The 13,613-nt window shown below is 42.0% G+C and overlaps 1 protein-coding gene across 4 annotated transcripts in view; it reads left to right on the top strand.

Annotated features, from left to right (window-relative positions):
* Positions 1-11,098, top strand: part of NPNT (nephronectin) — a 62,225-nt gene extending 51,127 nt beyond the window's left edge. For all 4 annotated transcript variants that reach the window (XM_083756549.1, XM_083756550.1, XM_083756551.1 and 1 more), the window contains 4 exons: positions 4,590-4,685; positions 5,886-5,984; positions 7,954-8,210; positions 10,179-11,098. In XM_083756549.1, the coding sequence (XP_083612675.1) occupies positions 4,590-4,685; positions 5,886-5,984; positions 7,954-8,210; positions 10,179-10,274 (548 nt within the window). In that variant the 3' untranslated portion in view covers positions 10,275-11,098. The remainder of the gene's footprint in view (positions 1-4,589; positions 4,686-5,885; positions 5,985-7,953; positions 8,211-10,178) is intronic.
* Positions 11,099-13,613: the final 2,515 nt, after the last annotated feature.

Here is a 13,613-nt window from a genome sequence, read left to right as displayed (position 1 = left end):
ATTCTACTCATGTAAAAACACACCGATTCCTGGACCGTCCGTGGGCCGGATTGAGAAGGCAATTGGACCGCATCCGGCCCACGGGCCTTAAGTTGCCTACCCCTGTTCTACCCTCTGAAAAAGCAGCCCATCTTCCCAGTTTGGCTGGAATTTTGTCCTTTTGCAGGTTCTAAGTCCGAGGGTACCTACATAAAAGGAAGAAAGTGGAGGAGAAAGGAATTGTCATAGAAAGGAACAAGTGAGAGAGGATACTTGGAAGAAATTGCCCAGTACTTAAGGAAGTCATATGGGTGTAAAGAGTATAGGGTGATAGGTGTGCCATGCAAACACCACATATCATCCTTGCAGAAATGTCAGGTACTCAGCATTCATGCCTTGACATTCTGAGTTACAGATATATGCAAGTCAAGGCAATATTAACCAAATGCTATTCTTTAGTTGATATACATGGAAGCAAAGGCACAGCTGTGTGTTCTGCACACAAGATTCCTTTCATTCTCTGGATGCTAACGATTTGTTAAGCATTCCTACGGTGGTTGCCCTGAGGCCTTTTTCTTTCCAGAGAGCCCAGGGCCAGTTTATGTTGCCTTTTATTAACTTAACTCGAGGGCAGTTTTTGAAAAATAGCGTGGACAATGAAATAAAGCTTTAAATTTAAGTTTTAGGTGGATATTGCCTGGCAAGGCACTCTCTCCCTCTCTCCCCATGCTCTAACCAACTGAGCCAACCGACTTCCAAGTAGCATTAAAGGAGAAAGTTAAACTTTCCAGAACAGTCGCCCCCTTCCAGCTACTTTTTGTTCAAGAAGGATTGCGCCCAGTCCTGAACAAACTACTTAAATAAACTGCTAACTCTTTGTGTAATTTGGACCAAAATAATGCAGAGCAGTGATTTCCTCCCTAGAAAATATTTTTTATTCAGCTCACACCCTGCTTTCTTTTCTGACAAGATTATCACCCAAAGTGGCTTGAAATTAAAAGGCACACTGTATAAGGGCACATCACCTGCCAGGGATCTTCTTGTCCCTGACAGTCGATGACGTAGTCCAGAATAAAAGCATGTTGGTTAATAGGGGAAAAAAACCAACCCACAGAAACTGCCCTGAGCAGAAGGACAATCAAAGGCAACTACTTTTCTGCAGGTACTTCTGAGCAGGTTAATTGGGCAACTCTTTTTATTTGATTTTTTTAAAAGTTTTGTTTGTCGTTTTTTTGCTATTTTAATTGGTGGTGACTAATGGTGGGTTTTATGATTTTCTTTTTAGTTTAATGTTCATACTATAATCATGTTTTGCTACAAACTGCCTTGAGGACCCTGTTAGCAGTGCATAAATCTTTTTTTTTTAAATCATAACCGTTAAATAATAGGAAGATACAACATAAGCTCAAAACTAGCACTGTAATTAACTTTATCTAAAAATACAATAAACAGGTGCCCTCTCAGTTTAGACAGAAAATTTGTGCAGGGCATGTGATGGGAATCTTTCCTTCTGTATTCAAAACCCATTTGCCTAGACAATTTCTTACTCTGTGTTAAGTAAAATAACTCATTTAGTGATAATCTCTGTAAGAAGGATTTTAGATTCTGTCCCCTTTACATTTTCAGTTTCATGCCTTCAGTCTGGACCAGTTTGGGGAGTTTTATTTGAGATGTGTCCTTGGCCAATTATTATTATTATTATTATTATTATTATTATTATTATTAGTGTACCTGAAGATCATAGGGTGGTTTACAGAATAAAAATACAAAATGAAAATACAAAATAATATCTTAACAACAACAGCAACCAATAACACCCACCTCCCACAAACACATTTAAAAGGCTATGGTTTGTTTAATCAGCCAAATGCCTGGCTATAGAGGAATGTTTTTGCCTGGCGCCTAAAGATATGTAGTGAAGGTGCCAGGCATGCCTCCCTGGGGAGAGCATTCCACAGACAGGGAGCCACCACAGAAAAGGCCTGTTCTCATGTGCTACACACTGGACCTCTTGTGGAGAGGGCACATGAAGAAGGGCCTCAGATGATGATTGTAGGATCCAGATCAATTCATATGGGGAGAGGCGGTCCTTGAGGTACTGCCGTCCTGAGCCATTTAAGGCTTTAGGGGTCAAAATCAGGACTTTGAATTCTAAATTCAATGAGCATTCCATGCCCACTAATCCCACTCACTAAGCTTTTGTGTTGTCTTAAAGATTTTCAGTGTTGCCATTCTCCTGAGGCCTGCTGATATCTCCTCCTGGTGTGCAGATGGCAGTTTTGAGTACATAAGGATCAGCAGTCGAGAATGAGTTTTCTATTAGCTCATAGGGTGGTTGTGTTTCCTTTTCTGCATCCTCTCTCTCAAGAAAGTCCTAATTTAACACTCTCTTTAATCCTGTGGCTGATATTTAGTGCTCAGGTTTTCTGACAGCATTGAGTAAGCTTCTTTTTGCCCCGTTGAATCAACTTGAAACCGAGATCCTTAATCATGGCTTACCACAATGCAACTCTTTCCCAGCCAAATTCAGCCACTGGCAAATAGATAAAAGCGTTCAAGATTAAAAGGCAGAGTGAAAAATTGGTTTTAATTAGCCCTTCAAAATATTCTGTTCCCACTCCCTCCTCTTGGCACTCCTGTTTTCTAGAGATCTTTATTTACTTTTTGTTAATTTTTTGGAATAAATATGTTGCCCTAGCAAGCCAAGCATTTCCACCACAACTCCACCCTTCTGCCAAAGAATGCAGAAAACATCAAAATTACATTTAATGAACATAATAGGTTGAAATAAATGGGAAATTTAAACAGTTTCTCATTAGGATTTTTGTCACCTACTTTTAATTTATATGAATTGTGCGTATTTTGGGAGATCTGTCACAGGATTCCCCATCCATCCTTATTTATTGCAAAGTTAGAGTTATGTGTTCAGATGATTTAGTTCTGCCTTCAGTTTTAACAAAAATGTGTCTAAGGGGAGAAAGAGCTAAAAAAAATGAAGAGCAATGAAAGCTTTTATTAAATGAAGGCTAACTTGTATTAATACAATGGCTGTATTGTTTATTTGTCAACCTTATTTTGAAAACCAAACATGCTGTGCAGAGATAATAAGGGGATAAAATGGCATTCAGATGTCATATAGAATAGTTTAAAAAAATTAAAACAATATGGCTAGATATCTATGATTATACAGTGGTACCTCTGGTTATGAACTTAATTCGTTCTGGGGGTCTGTTCTTAACCGGAAACTGTTCTTAACCTGAGGTACCACTTTAGGTAATGGGGCCTCCTGAGGTAAAGTTCTTAACCCGGGGTACTATTTCTGGATTAGCAGAGTCTGTAACGTGAAGTGTTTGTAACCTGCGGTATTTGTAACCCGAGATACCACTGTACAGCGGTCACAGTAAATCTTCTGGTACACAACTCATTTCTTTGAAGATGTGCAAGAAATAACTTTATTGGTTCTTTCCCCTGTTATATCCACTCAAGATACAAAGCAACAAGGCTCATGTGCAGAGTATATTCGATGAAAGCCATATCTCAAGTAGTATCCTTTGCAACATTCCTTCAGTTAGAATTCACATACACAAAAAGGCATTTGACCACATTTCTTCTCCATAAGTAAAGGTTTTAACCAGTTAAGGTTGCCTCCAGTGGGGCAATAAAACTGCTAGCACAATTGCAAAGCTAAGCAGGGTCCAGGATGGTTTCAAAGTGGCTGAGGGACCGCATGTTGAGATTCCTGCATTGCAGGTGGTTGGTCAGTTTCAACAAGGAGTGGTTTAAAGCAGCCTTTTCCTTTGGGGACTGTGTTGATGTGGAGAGCATCCTCCACTTTGCCTTGGTGACTTGTTTATGTGAGGGAAGACTTATGTGAGGGAAGAGCCGTAGCTTAGTGGTAAACCCTTGCATGCAGACGGCCTCTGGTTTGATCCTTGGAATCTATGGGTAGGGCTGGGGGTGCCCCAGGATGCCTGAAACCCCAGAGAGCTACACCTAGTCAGTGTAGACAATCCTGATCTGTCCAGTGGTCTGACTCAGTACAGGGTTGCTTCCTATGATTCTTGCAACTAGATCCTGCACACAACCAGTTGTACACAAGCCAGCAGAATGCAGGAATTTCAAATGATTTCTGCACACCTGGTAATCATGTGTACCTACTGGATTTGAAAGTGTGTCTTGTCTGCAAAAGGCTCATGACAAAACTGATTACTTTTTCTAAGATGCCACCGCTCTAAAAAGGTTGCATTACAGTAGCAGCATCTCTGTGTTTCGAAATGCTGCCATGATAACAATTGCTATGTCAGGGATAGGAAAGGAGGAGAAGGAGACAGTAGAAGTTTTCTATGGGGCAAAGTCTGCTAAGTTCAAAACGTCGTTGAGCTTTTTCAACTTACCTTTGACAGAAACCAGATAAATGTTACTGTATAAGTTGCTGAGTGGGGGCTATAAATCCACATATGAAAGGCGATTAAATAGATTGAATTTTCCAGGAGCACAAAGCATTCTCTCATTATTTATTTAATGTTAAAGTTGGAATTACTCAGTGGCCTACTTCCTTATCTACTGCATTCATTCCTTCTAAATAGCTTCCCTTTTTTTCCTTCCCCCAGTTCCACGCCAGCCTGGAGTGAGCAATAATCTCTTTGAAACATTTGAAATTGAAAGAGGAATTAGTGCCGATGACGACGAAGCGAACGATGATCCAGGTGGCCAACACAGTTCTCACATCTTCTTTTAATTGTGTTTCTTGTTGGCTTATGGTGTGTGCGTGCAACATTTTTAGTCCTTTCATTTGCAATGCGATCCTTGAGTCAACTGGCCTGCAATCTGGCGCTGAGACACACCACCCTTCAGATCCGTTTACTTTAAGCTCTGAGCCCAGATCGTGACCTGCCTCCCAGTTTGGTGCCCCTGCAGTCCCCAGCTCTTGTGTCCAGATCACTGCCAGCTACAGGAGTCATCATGACACATTTTGGTGCCACCTATGGAAATGAGGCGGGTGGCACTGTGGGTTAAACCACAGAGCCTAGGATTTGCCGATCAGAAAGTCGGTGGTTCGAATCCCCGCGACGGGGTGAGCTCCCGTTGCTCAGTCCCAGCTCCTGCCCACCTAGCAGTTCGAAAGCACGTCAAAGTGCAAGTAGATAAATAGGTACCGCTCTGGTGGGAAGGTAAACAGCGTTTCCGTGCGCTGCTCTGGTTCGCCAGAAGCGGCTTAGTCATGCTGGCCACATGACCCAGAAGCTCCCTCTGCCAGTAAAGCGAGATGAGTGCCGCAACCCCAGAATTGGCCACGTCTGGACCTAATGGTCAGGGGTCCCTTTAGCTTTACCTATGAAAATGCACTAAGGAGCCCCTTAAGGTCCAAGTGTTTGAAGACACCTCTCTGCTGAATCTAAGCAGGACTGGTCGGTGCCTGGGCCACCTGGAAACCATACACATGTCACCTTGGATTCCATGAAGGGTGGGGGGGGGGAATGAAATAAAATAGATAAAATATTTTACCAGTGTTCTCCAACTGCTAGTAATACAGAGTGAATCTATGTTATAGGCTGCAGTTGATGCTGCTATGTGTGTGCTGTATTTTCCTGCAGCAAACAGAACTGTTGGGAGAAACATAGTCACCATTAGTATTTCTGTTTGCCATAAAAATATGGGCCACATTTACTAGCAATACAAGTGCACTAGGGACAGTTCTCAACCCCCCCCCCCAAAAAAAACCACCACACCCACAATAGTGAAGCCTTAATAAAATCCATAGGCCCAACTTTCTCTAATTTGATCACTCTGCCCCCCCCCCGCCCCCAACATTGGCTATAAATTCTAACCAAGCAGCTTTAGGCTGAAAAGTTCACCAGCTCCAACAGTCAAGACCTTACGCTCTTTTTTTGACCTTTGATCTGCAGGTGTTCTGGTTCACAGCTGTAACTTTGATGCTGGTCTGTGTGGGTGGATGAAGGAAAAAGACGATGATTTGCACTGGGAACCCGTGAAAGATGCCTCAGGTATTGCTTGATTTCCTCAGATTTAGTTCAAGCCTATTTTATCACCAAAGTTTGAGGGGCAAGAAACAAGTAATCTGAACAGCCGCACAGTTGTGTAGTTGGGTAATTTTCTACTCCAGACTTAAAGATTTTATGGAGGGGAGGTAATGTGTGGAGCCAATTCCAGGTTATTTTGGGGGGATTCTTTAGTAGGAATTGACAGGTGTCAATTTTTCCCCCTCTCGGTTTCTCATTTTTTCTAGTCTTAAGTTTGCTTTACCACATTTCATGGAATTTCCTTATGACAATTCACCACAATTTTAGTGTGCATTTCTCCTAAGATACTCAGGATATTTAAGCCCAGAAACATGTGGGTCTCTCATCTATTTGTTGCTACAAGCAGCTAGACATTCACAGTAACTGGTGTCTCTGACATACAGGACACATCTAGCCAGTTCAATAATGCTTAGAAGAGTATCATGTTTCAAAATAGGATGTTCTTTGAGATAGACATCTCTACTGAAACTCTGCATGTGTATGTATAAGACTTGCTTACATGTATGGATCTCTCTTGTTGGATCAGGGCAATTGTTTTGTATGTTTGATTGTTTTTTCTGTTACCACTTTCATATAAAAACTATGTATCCTGTCATGAACTCCACCCCCAGCTTTGAAACACTTAATAAAATGAGATGAAAATAAAGAAATCCACATTAATGTTTATGTGGCACGAAGACTCATTCAGCAGAGTTTTGACTTCTTGCATGAAAGGCCCCATGAAATAAGTGATTGATACTACATGCGTTTTGATTTTGGCTCTTCTCAATGGTGCCAGTCTTCTGGTTTTCATTTAGCAGCTGATGACTTTTGAACAGATAATATCCCAGAGAGGAAGAGGTGCATGAATGACTTCAGATGAATCCCACATGCTTGGCAGCAAGGGAATGGACACTAGGGAGTACTGGAGTCTTATTCCATGTTTATTGGGTTTGGGGCAATTTTTACAAATATGGACATGCTGTTTTTTAAAAAATAATAATGGGTGGGAATCCAAGGCTGTAATCATATGCACATTTACTAGGGAGCAAGACTCAGAGAACTAAGTGAATCTCCCATGATGAGTTTCAGACAGTAAGTTCAGGCCATACATCCAAGCAACTGATGTATGAACAATCTGAGTTAAGCAAGGGAGGATTGTCTAGTAAGTCCTAGGTTATTAACACTGTTCTGTTGCTGCTGCTCTTTATTTGCGCAGCAAGAGAACTAAAGAATTATAGAAAGCTGGCATAGGTTCTATTGACATGTGTCACACTAGGGTAAGTTACTCCTCTTCCAAACTCCATTCAGAAGGAATTTGACTTACACTACCTTTTTTGCTGCGGGTGAGGCGGGTGGTGCTGTGGGTTAAACCACAGAGCCTAGGACTTGCCGATCAGTAGGTCGGTGGTTCGAATCCCCGCGACGGGGTGAGCTCCCGTTGCTCGGTCCCTGCTCCTGCCAACCTAGCAGTTCGAAAGCACGTCAAAGTGCAAGTAGATAAATAGGTACCATTCCGGTGGGAAGGTAAACGGTGTTTCTGTGCACTGCTCTGGTTTGCCAGAAGCGGCTTAGTCATGCTGGCCACATGACCCAGAAACTGTACGCCGGCTCCCTTGGCCAATAAAATGAGATGAGCGCCACAGCCCCAGAGTCGCCCATGACTGGACCTAATGGTCAGGGGTCCCTTTACCTTTACCTTATCTTTTTTGCTGGTTATATTATGCTGGCATTATCGGAGTACAATCTTCCAGCCAGGTTAAAACACTCAGAGTGCAAAGCATTTCCAGTGAAGGGTTGTGACCTGTTCAGTGCACCAGGTAGAGATGCCCAGATGGCCACATTTGCCCCCAAAGCCTGAAGTTTCCAACTTGTGCTTTAGTTTAAGTATGATGACTATGAGCATTTTGAGTCAAAGATTCTCTCTCTCTTTCTCTCTCTCTTATTATTATAGGAGGACAGTATTTATCTGTCTCTGAACCCAAAGGAAAATCGGGACACGTTGCACGCTTGGTCCTTCCTCTTGGCCATTTAGGTCACTTTGGGGATCTGTGTCTGTCCTTCAGGCATAAAGTGTCTGGGATCCATTCTGGTTTACTTCAAGTCTTTGTGAGAAAGGCCGGGGCTCACGGACCAGCAGTTTGGGGAAGGAATGGCGGTCATGGCTGGAGGCAAACACAAATAAGTCTGCAAGGATCTGGCATCAAGAGTGTGAGTATCATTCTAGGGTGCATGGAAAAGGGAGTTCCTGAGAATGATATTATTCTTTATTAAACTCCACATGTAAAATGTTGTAAAATGTTGTAAAATGTGGCTACTGGGTTTGAATCCCTGAGATTCCTGGGTATGGTTAATAATGATATAAAAAGTTAAAAATTAAGCTTTCCTTCCCAGACATAGAATAATTGCCATTCCCAGTTTGGTCACAGGAAACCGTGGCTTACCAAACCATGATGACTCCTCCATAGCCAGGTATACAAGAGAAGAAGGCAGAGGAGAGAGAACTCAACCATATCACACATTCATGCTGCAATAAACAGTGGTTTGTTGGTGTGCCTGTGCTTATAAGTAATTCGGGGTTTTCTTTTAGTTTTGCAGTGTTTCAGACCCTTTCGCTACTTTCATCCTTGGGATCATGTGGAGCTAAAAAAATATTAGATTATAACAAGAGCACATGGCTGCCTGTGGCCCATGTGTTATCCAGTCTCTCCTAATTACCATAGATGACAGCATTCCTGTTGTACTTCAAAAGCAGTCATCAACTTCCTCGCTGTTCGGAGAAAGCCATGTTGGCAGGAAGTAGAGATCTCCCTGAAATAGAATGTCTCCATTTGCTGTTGCCATTCAACAAGAGGCTTTGTCATAGTTAAGACCAAACTCAGGTTGCATGAGCTATGAAGATGGTGGCAGTTCTCACGGTTTCTGTAAGAGCAGGGATTGTATCAGTGCCTTTGGAGAGTTTGAGTTAGATGCATTGAGAAGACAGATGATCAGAACTGGAGTCATTGTTAGATTTTATCCATATTATTTTATTGATTTATTTATATACCATCTTCAGTTATAACAACAGCAGGGTGGTTCAAGACACGATAAAACAAATCAAATTTGTGTGTGTATAGATGCATGCACACACAAACCGCAACATCCATGAAGCAGCAAAACTGGCCTTAAAATAAACCTTGGTGAATTGGTGAAATGCAAACACTGTTGACACCTGCTTGATCAGGCCAAAGGTAATCTAATCCAGCATTTTCTGGAGTAGCCAACCTGATGCCTAGGGTTGGCATACAAGCTGGTTGTTGAGCCGCCTCTTCTTCTTCTTCTTTGGAGGGGAGGCAAAATTGTTGACTTTTTTGTTGAGCTTTCTATGCAAAATCTCCAAAAAAAAATAAAAAAGAAGACGTTTTGGAGTTATTTTTATGGAAATTCACCAAAAAAACCCCCAACACTTCCAACATGGGTTGCCATACGCCTGGGTTTTCCATGAGATTTTAACCAATTTTGGGGAATTCTGCCTAGATGCTATTTCCAACACACAAAACCCATATATGTCCGAGATATATGGCATCCCTGCTACAAGTACAGCAGCATTTTCTGCACCTAGGATTCTGAGCAGCTGGTATTCATAAGCATACTGGATTTGACATTTGAGAAAGTCTACTCTAGATACCACCAAGAAGGCCCTTCTCCATATGATCATGTGATGTATTTCTGCAGGATGTGGCATGATCAGGAGGACCTTTTCTGATTATCAAAGTGGTGCTGATCTATCTCTACCAGAGGCAGCTTCTAAGAAAATGCTATATAAGTCATATTTTTCTTTGCTTATTTTTTCTTAGGCTCATCAATATCACACATAAAGAATGACTTGAGAGTTCATTTTACTGTCAAAATACAGGTGGTGCAGTCTAACCTATGTGTTCATGGTAAAATAACCTCTTGTCTTTCACCGATACACACATTTTCCTACGCTGGGATCATAGCTGTGCTACAGTTTGGTTCATACAATAAACTTTCTATGTTACAGTTCACAATAGTGGGGGCTATTGGGTTGTTCTTTATTTTTATTATGTATTTTGTGGTTATATATCTTGATTTTATTTTGTGAACCGCCCTGACACCCCTGGGTACCGGGCGGTATATAAATTTAATAAATAAATAAATACTTTTCTCCCCCAGGTTATTTTCAAAGGCGAGAAAGGAAAAGGAAGAACTGGGGAAATTGGATTGGATGATGTGAGCTTGAGGAAAGGCCTGTGTTCTCAAGACCATTAGTGGTAATAGACAAACTGGTAAAAAGAACGTACTTACATTGCCCATGGCTTGTAGCCAAGAGAGATGGTGGACTGACAATTGGTTCTCCCTTGCCTTTATGAAATCCCAGTGAACCTACATCTTAAAAAAAAATGAACTTTCCATAAAGGACAAAGTAAGCTCAAGCCAATATTGGGGATTTTCATTAACAGTTATCCAGCTCACGTTTGCATATGTGATAAAGGCATAAATTCTGGATTATGGCTATGAATATCCTTCATGAAAAAGAACCAACTGTTCCTAGGATTCATCAAAAGGAGACTTCAGTACATACAGCAATTGCATTAATAGACTTCTGGGTGTTTCTCCATTTTGCTGTTTATACTCTGCCATGGGACTGGTTCAGCTGTATAAATTGAAAATAACTCAGGAATAAACCTGAGCTGTTGTTCTACTGCCCTCAACTTTTAAAGGAGAGAGAGAGAGTGTGTGTATGTATATATATATATATATAATAGCATTTATTCTTTAGTTGTATCTTAATAACAAGAGACAGTTATTATAGAGTAGGCACTGCATCCCTTAATATTCGTAGTGCTGTGTTATGTATAAATGTGTATGGATATTAATGTATTTATATGTGTTGTGTATTTGCAGGATCTATTTGTAAGACTAAGTGGCAGCTGTGCACATTCAAGTTAGATTAGAACACAGAAACCCACAATGATAGTCATGCAGTAAGTATTTACGACACAGGTTGCCATGTGTGGACAATTTTATAGGGTGGCAATGAACTTCACCTATAAGTAAATGTAATGATGAGTTGGGTGCTAGATTCACTGCAACAGTATTGAGTTACTCAAATCAATGGTCTCATGTCAGAAGGAAAAGCACTCATAACTGGTAGCAACAGCGTTGATAGGTGCTCTTGTGAATTTAATAGTCATGTGGCCAGGGAACATTTGACATTAATGTCATTTCTCAGCAGCTATTAAAAGCCAAAAGAGCTCTCTTTGGGTCAGGAATTGGCCATCTTGAGCAAAAGACTATAGCAGCCGGCAGACTGGTTTCCAGCTATTGACTGGTCTTCCATACTTTGCCCAGGGCAGCTTAAAAGGAAAATAAAAATGCAATAGTAAACACAATAGAATGATAATAAAACAAACCTCCAGTCAAAGGGAGATTCAAATGGCTTAAAAGAGTTAAAGATGGGAAAGATGAAGAAACCTGGGGAGGGTTTTTCATATGGCACCACAATAACGATAGCAGCATGAGCAAGTGAGATTTTCCCCAGAGGCCATTCCACAGCAGGTCACCACCACCAAAAAGTCTCCCTCCTTCCCTGCCACTCACCTCACTCTGGCTCTCAGGGCCACTTGGAGCAGAGCTAAGTCTTGGTGTATGGGCAGATGGATTACAGATACAGACAGTCCAACAGGTGCAAGATGCAGAGAACAAGTTTGATGTCCCTGCCCTACTAAGGGCATACAGGCACTTAAGAGTCTTTACTCTTAAGTGCCTGTATGCCCTTAGTACGCAAGGATTTGTACATTTAAAGAATGCTTAGGTAGCTCAGTCATTGGTACAGCTAAGTACCATCCTAGCAGCGAACGATGCCATGAATGAAGCATACTGCCATTAGCAGTATACACAGATGCCAGGATCTTTTCAACTTACTCCAAGGTTACTCCCAGCCCCCCGGAGTCACCATGCAGCTTTTTGAACACACCAAATGAGCCATTTATAGAAGTAATAATGTCATTAGAGTTGGGCCAGAATAATGTTTATCTAGGCAGTTGATTTTTTTTTTTAATCGGTTAAAGTTGCCATTTTAAAGGTGCGCACAAGGGAGTTGAAAACTGCTGCTACTTGCACAGCTGAACAGGCAAGCTGTTTTTTTAAGTTTTGAATGCAGCTTGATTGTTCTGCCAGGCAACCTGTTGCAGCATTCCTGCTGTGAGCAAGACCCCTGTACCTCACCTGCACACATAACTTGGTAAGGTTTCCGTCTAAGTAAGTTTCGGAATCATTAAATGCACATTGTTCGGTTTTATCTGGTTGGATTGGTGTGTGAAATGGGGTTTAAACCACAACCAATATTTTCAGAGTTTTCTTTCCACAGACCAAAATGCCATCCTTTTGTTTTATTTTTATTTTATTTTTTTAAAACAAGAAGGTACAGTACAGCTGTGTTTGAATCTTGTACTATTATAGAGAAACTATATTGAAATGTAAAATGCAGATTAAGGGTAATGGGCAGAATCTTGCAAATTCATCATGTCAAATATCAGAGGAAAGGCATGGAATGTGGCTGTTTTATTGGTGCATTCATGCAATCTATTTAAGCTCCACTGGTTTCAATGGGACTTACATCGCCATGGTTAATGTTTGCTGAATTTAGCCCAGTATTAGACCCAACTGCTTTTTGTTTCTATTTAAGCCAGTAACATGCAAGGTGATACTAACTTAATGTCTCTTTTGCTGAAAGACAGAGTATATTCCACTACAGCCTTTTAGTGGCACATAGCTTGCCATCTGCCCAGTGGCAGAGGAAGCTGCTTGGACGCCTGGGACGGTGCACCCAGGAGTGGGGCAAGCCTCCCATAGGGGTGGGGTGCACTGCTGGGCCCCCAGAGTCTGCCTGCCTCCTCCCACTCAGGCGCCCGAGGTCTCCTAGTAGAGACGCGTGGCTTGGGCGTGCTGCAGGCCCTGCAGTGAGTACTGCCCGGCATTTTGTCATGCCCCCCCTCAGTGGTGACACCTGGGGTGGCCCACACCCACCACACCCCTTTCTTTGGTCCCTGCATCTGCCACAATCTAGAATTCCTTAATCTGAAATCTTGCACCCTGAGACTTTTGACTTTTCTCCCATTGTACAGTGTCTTCTCACAGTGCACTGAAATCTGATTTTGAAGCTATCCCAAGTTCCAAAAGATGTTTGGTTCCACAGAGCCAGGGAAGGCCTGCTCAACCAGTAGACAGAGCCAGGCAGTTGCCTCAGGCAGCAGATGCTGGGGGGGCAGTCAGGGTGGTGAGCAGCAGTGAGGTGTTAGAAAAGAAGTTAGAGATTCCAACCAAAGATCAGGAAGATCTTTAGGATCTTTTAAAGGAACAGTCTCCCTCAGGAACTGGTGGACTCTCCATCCTTGGGGGTTTTTAAGCAGAGGTTGGATGGCCGTCTATCATGGATGCTTTAGCTGAGATTCCTGCACTGCAGGCTGTTCGACTAGAAGACCCTTGGGGTCCTTCTGAATTCTACAATTCTATGATTAGCACATGGCCTGCCCTGCACTCCTAAACTAGCCCATTTCTCTCAGGTGCAGTGAAAGACACTGTCCCAACCATCAGCGTTGGAACAAA

The sequence above is a fragment of the Podarcis gaigeae genome (genome assembly GCF_964106915.1).
Source record: "Podarcis gaigeae genome assembly, chromosome: 9".
NCBI classification, from domain to species: domain Eukaryota; kingdom Metazoa; phylum Chordata; class Lepidosauria; order Squamata; family Lacertidae; genus Podarcis; species Podarcis gaigeae.
Note: the sequence above shows the minus strand (reverse complement) of the source record. Positions and strands in the feature narration are given on the sequence as shown.